This window comes from Scylla paramamosain, unplaced genomic scaffold (assembly GCF_035594125.1).
Source record: "Scylla paramamosain isolate STU-SP2022 unplaced genomic scaffold, ASM3559412v1 Contig3, whole genome shotgun sequence".
Taxonomy (NCBI): Eukaryota; Metazoa; Arthropoda; class Malacostraca; order Decapoda; family Portunidae; genus Scylla; species Scylla paramamosain.
The window spans coordinates 995,001-1,000,000 of NW_026973668.1; the positions used below are offsets into that span (position 1 = coordinate 995,001).

Below are 5,000 nucleotides of genomic sequence, written 5' to 3' on the forward strand. Positions count from 1 at the left end.
AAACTCTTACAACTTCAACTACAGCCTTTAAAATACAGAAATCTTGTTAATCTATCACTGGAACCTTAAAAACACCCTTAAAAACCCTTACAACTTCAACTACAGCCTTTGGAATGCAGAAATATTGTTAAAATCTGTCACTGGAACCTTAAAAACCCTTACAACTTCAACTAGAGCCTTTGAAATACAGAAATCTTGTTAAAATCTGTCACTGGAACCTTAAAAACACCCTTAAAAACCCTTACAACTTCAACTAGAGCCTTTGAAATGCAGAAATCTTGTTAATCTATCACTGGAACCTTAAAAACACCCTTAAAAACCCTTACAGCTTGAACTACAGTCTTTGAAATGCAGAAATATTGTTAAAATCTGTCACTGGAACCTTAAAAACCCTTACAACTCCAACTACAGCCTTTGAAATGCAGAAATCTTGTTAATCTATCACTGGAACCTTAAAAACACCCTTAAAAACCCTTACAACTTCAACTAGAGCCTTTGGAATGCAGAAATATTGTTAAAATCTGTCACTGGAACCTTAAAAACACCCTTGAAAACCCTTACAACTTCAACTAGAGCCTTTGAAATGCAGAAATCTTGTTAATCTATCACTGGAACCTTAAAAACACCCTTAAAAACCCTTACAACTTCAACTAGAGCCTTTGAAATGCAGAAATCTTGTTAATCTATCACTGGAACCTTAAAAACACCCTTAAAAACCCTTACAACTTCAACTACAGCCTTTGGAATGTAGAAATCTTGTTAATCTATCACTGGAACCTTAAAAACACCCTTAAAAACCCTTACAACTTCAACTACAGCCCTGGAAACACTTGAAAAACACCCCTTGATGACCTGACTCCTCACCCACATACCTACACACAATCTTCTCTACCTCTCTATCTATCCGTCCACCTGTGTGTCTGTGCGAGTGTCCGAGTACCTTGAGGTGGGCCAGCCTGTCCATGTAGTCGTCGAATGTGGCACCAACAGTCCGCCTCAGCCACTGAAATGTGTCTTCCACGTTCCACTTCACAATTTTACGGCTCTCCTGGCTTGCGTTGCGGCTGTGGAGGGGTGGAGCAGGGGTGGAGCAGGGGTGGAGCAGGGTAGCAGGGGCAGAGGGAGGGTGGAAGGGTAAAGGGGGTGGAGAAGATGGACTTTTCAGTTATAAATAGTAAAATATATACACACACACACACACACACACACACACACAGAGGTTCCCTTCTTTCTACCCCCTAAAACTCCCCAAAACACATTCAAAACACCCCAAAAACGTACCAAAACACACTCAAAAACATTCAAAACCTCAAAACACACTCAAAAACACACTCAAAACACTTAAAACACACTCAAAACACACCAGAACACACTCACAACACACCAAAACACACCCAAAACACCCTTCCCTTCCTCCTACACCCCAAAACACCCTGAAACACCCCAAAAAACATTAAAAAAACACCTCTTTCTACCACAAAACACCCCAAAAAACCCTTTACTACCCCAAAAAACACCAGAAAAGAACCCTTTCTAACCCAAAACACCCCAAAAAACACCATTTTCTACCTCAAACGCACCAAAACACCCCAAAAAAACACCATTTTCTACCTTAGACACACCAAAACACCCCAAAACACACTCTTTTCCACCCCAAAAAGAACCGTTCCTACCCCAGACACTGACACGCAGCCGCAAACGCCTCCACACACACACGCACCTTGTCTCAATCATCCGTTTGGCGGCCTCCGCGTACTTAGACAGCTGTTTACGAGCCTTGCCGGTGAATGTTGGTCGTTCCAGCTTAATGGGAATATCGTTCATGATCTCTCGGTACATGGACTGACTGACCTCGGGGAAGCACTGGGAGGGGAGCAGGGGGTCCCACCCATGATCCACCACCTTCCGCTCCATCAGCCATCTACTGAAGGAGTCTCTGGGGGCGTCAATGCCTGTGGGAGTGTGTCGAGGGTCAGCGAGGGTTACAGACAGTTAGGAGACACTTTGAGAGCATTAGGAAGGTTTTGCGGGTGATTAAGAGGATGAGAGACAGTTAGGAAGGGTCGGACAGTAGTTAGAGACAGTTGGGGACAGTTAGAAAGGGTTAGGAAGGTGCTCAGGGTGTTTAAGAAGGCAAGAGACAGTTAGGAAGGCCCGGACACTAATTAGAGAGAGTTGGGGACAGTTAGGAAGGGTTGAAGGGCAGTTAGAAAGAGTTAGGAAGGTGCTCTGGGTGTTTAAGAAGGCAAGAGACAGTTAGGAAGGCCCAGACACTAATTAGAGAGACTTGGAGACAGTTAGGAAGGGCTGAGGGGCAGTTAGAAAGAGTTAGGAAGGTGCTCAGGGTGTTTAAGAAGGTGAGAGACAGTTAGGAAGGCCCAGACACTAATTAGAGAGAGTTGGAGACAGTTAGGAAGGGCTGAGGGACAGTTAGAAAGAGTTAGGAAGGTGCTCTGGGTGTTTAAGAAGGTGAGAGACAGTTAGGAAGGCCCAGACACTAATTAGAGAGAGTTGGAGACAGTTAGGAAGGGCTGAGGGACAGTTAGAAAGAGTTAGAAAGGTGCTCTGGGTGTTTAAGAAGGCAAGAGACAGTTAGGAAGGCCTGGACACTAATTAGAGAGAGTTGGGGACAGTTAGGAAGGGCTGAGGGACAGTTAGAGAGAGTTAGGAAGGTGCTCTGGGTGTTTAAGAAGGTGAGAGAGAGTTAGGAAGGATAGAAACAAGTGAGAGGTTAAAAATGAAAGAAAACTGAAAAAAAAAACCTTGCCGAACAAACACACACATACACACACACACAGAACTTAAAAAAAACACAAAAAAAAACACAAAATAAATGAGAAACAAAGAAAAACACACACATAAAAACATGAAATAAAACAAATGCAATAAAACAAATGAAATAAAACAAAAGAATAATAAATAAAAATACTCTCTCTCTCTCTCCAACACACACACACACACACACACACACACACACACACACACACACACACACACACACACACACACACACACACACACACACACCCTCTTAGTTCCTTACCTTGCCTAGCCTGTGACATTTCCTGATAGCCGAGCCGAAGTTTGTTGACAAGCTGGCCTCGTAACACCTCAACACTCGGGTAGGGCTGCGGCAGGGTGATGGGCGGTCGTTCAAACATGATTACGTTTGTCGGGATCTCCAAGTCCCACGGGCCGCTGTAAATGTTAGGTTAGGTTAGGTTTGGGGTGTTTTTTGGTATTTTTTGGTGTTTTTTGGTGTTTTTGGTGTTTTGGGGTGTTTTTGGTGTTTTTTGGGTGTTTTTGGGGTGTTTTGGGGTGTTTTTGGGTGTTTTTTGGTGTTTTTGGGGTGTTTTGGGTGTTTTTTGGAGGTTTTGGGTCTTTTTTGGAGGTTTTGGGTCTTTTGGGGTGTTTACATTTTGTTTTTTGAGTGTGTTTTGGTGTTTTGGGATTTTTTGGGTGTTTTTGGTATTTTAGGGTGTCTTTGGTGTTTTTTGGGTGTTTTTTGGGTGTTTTTGGTGTTTTTGGGGTGTTTCAGGGTGTTTTCAATGTGTTTTTTTGAGTGTTTTCAAGTTATATTAATGAAAAAAAGATGTAAAATGTGTTTGCTTGCTTCTCTCTCTCTCTCTCTCTCTCTCTCTCTCTCTCTCTCTCTCTCTCTCTCTCTCTCTCACTTACGCCAACACAAATTTCTTTGCCAGCGGGGCACCAGTAGCCTCCTCGGACGCCCTCCTCTTCAACCCAGACAGAGCAGGGGCAGCAGTGGGGGAGATGGGGGTTCCCGGGGCCCCCACACCCCCCTGGCACTGGTCCGGGGGTAGGGGGGCTGTGGTGCTGTTTTGGGGGCTAATTGTGCTGTGGCAGAGGGAGAGAGAGAGAGAGAGAGGTAAGGATTTCAGTAACTCCTGTGCTAGCGTCTTTACTACAATGCGAAGGGTGTAGTGGGGATTGTAAGGGTTTTTAAGGGTGTTTTAAAGGGTGTAGTTGAAGTTGCAAGGGTCTTTAAGGGTGTTTCAAAGGGGGTAGTTGAAGTTGCAAGGGTTTTCAAGAGTGTTTTTAAGGTTCTAGTGGCAGATTAACAATATTTCTACATTTCAAAGGCTGTAGTTGAAGTGACACAAGTTTTCAAGGGAGTTTTTAAGGTTCCAGTGACAGATTAACAATATTTCTACATTCCAAAGGCTGTAGTTGAAGTTGTAAGGGTTTTCAAGGGTGTTTTTAAGGTTCCAGTGACAGATTAACAAGATTTCTACTTTCCAAAGGCTGTAGTTGAAGTTGTAAGGGTTTTTAAGGGTGTTTTTAAGGTTTCAGTGACAGATTAACAACATTTCTGCATTACTGACTGGAGAAACACTCTTGAAAACTAACAAAATAAAAACTTAATGATTAGTAGTAGTAGTAGTAGTAGTAGTAGTAGTAGTAGTAGTAGTAGTAGTAGTAGTAGTAGTAGTAGTAGTAGTAGTAGTAGTAGTAGTTTCTCTAAAAATCTTGTATATTTTAACACAATATAAATTAAGATTATTGCTATAACCTCTCTCTCTCTCTCTCTCTCTCTCTCTCTCTCTCTCTCTCTCTCTCTCTCTCTCTCTCTCTCTCTCTCTCTCTCTCTCTCCCTCACCTCTTTCCTCCCCGTGTGTGTGGAGGTAAGTTCTCTCCTCCCGGAGCGGTTTTGGGCCCCATGTCAGATCTGAAGAGGAGGAGGAGGAGGAGGAGGAGGAGGAGGAGGAGGAGGAGGAGGAGGAGGAGGAGGAGGAGGAGGAGGAGGAGGAGGAGGAGGAGGAGGAGGAGGAGGAGGAGGAGTGAGTAGTTATTATTGTTATTATTATTATTATTATTATTATTATTACTACTATTATTTTCAATCATTTTCACAACAACAACAACAACAACAACTACTACTACTACTACTACTACAAACAAACAAACACACACACAAACAAACTCCCTTCTAACCCTTCCCCCACTCCCCCCTCCCAGCATCGGCGCCCCCTACCTGAGTG

General features: G+C 43.4%; 1 protein-coding gene across 1 annotated transcript in view; it reads right to left on the reverse strand.

Annotated features, from left to right (window-relative positions):
• LOC135096368 (mRNA (2'-O-methyladenosine-N(6)-)-methyltransferase-like) overlaps window positions 1-5,000 on the reverse strand; it is a 16,434-nt gene that overhangs the window by 7,894 nt on the left and 3,540 nt on the right. Inside the window, 4 exon segments of the mRNA XM_063997834.1 lie at window positions 941-1,064; window positions 1,721-1,952; window positions 3,044-3,198; window positions 3,679-3,779. Coding sequence (XP_063853904.1) covers window positions 941-1,064; window positions 1,721-1,952; window positions 3,044-3,198; window positions 3,679-3,779 — 612 coding nt within the window.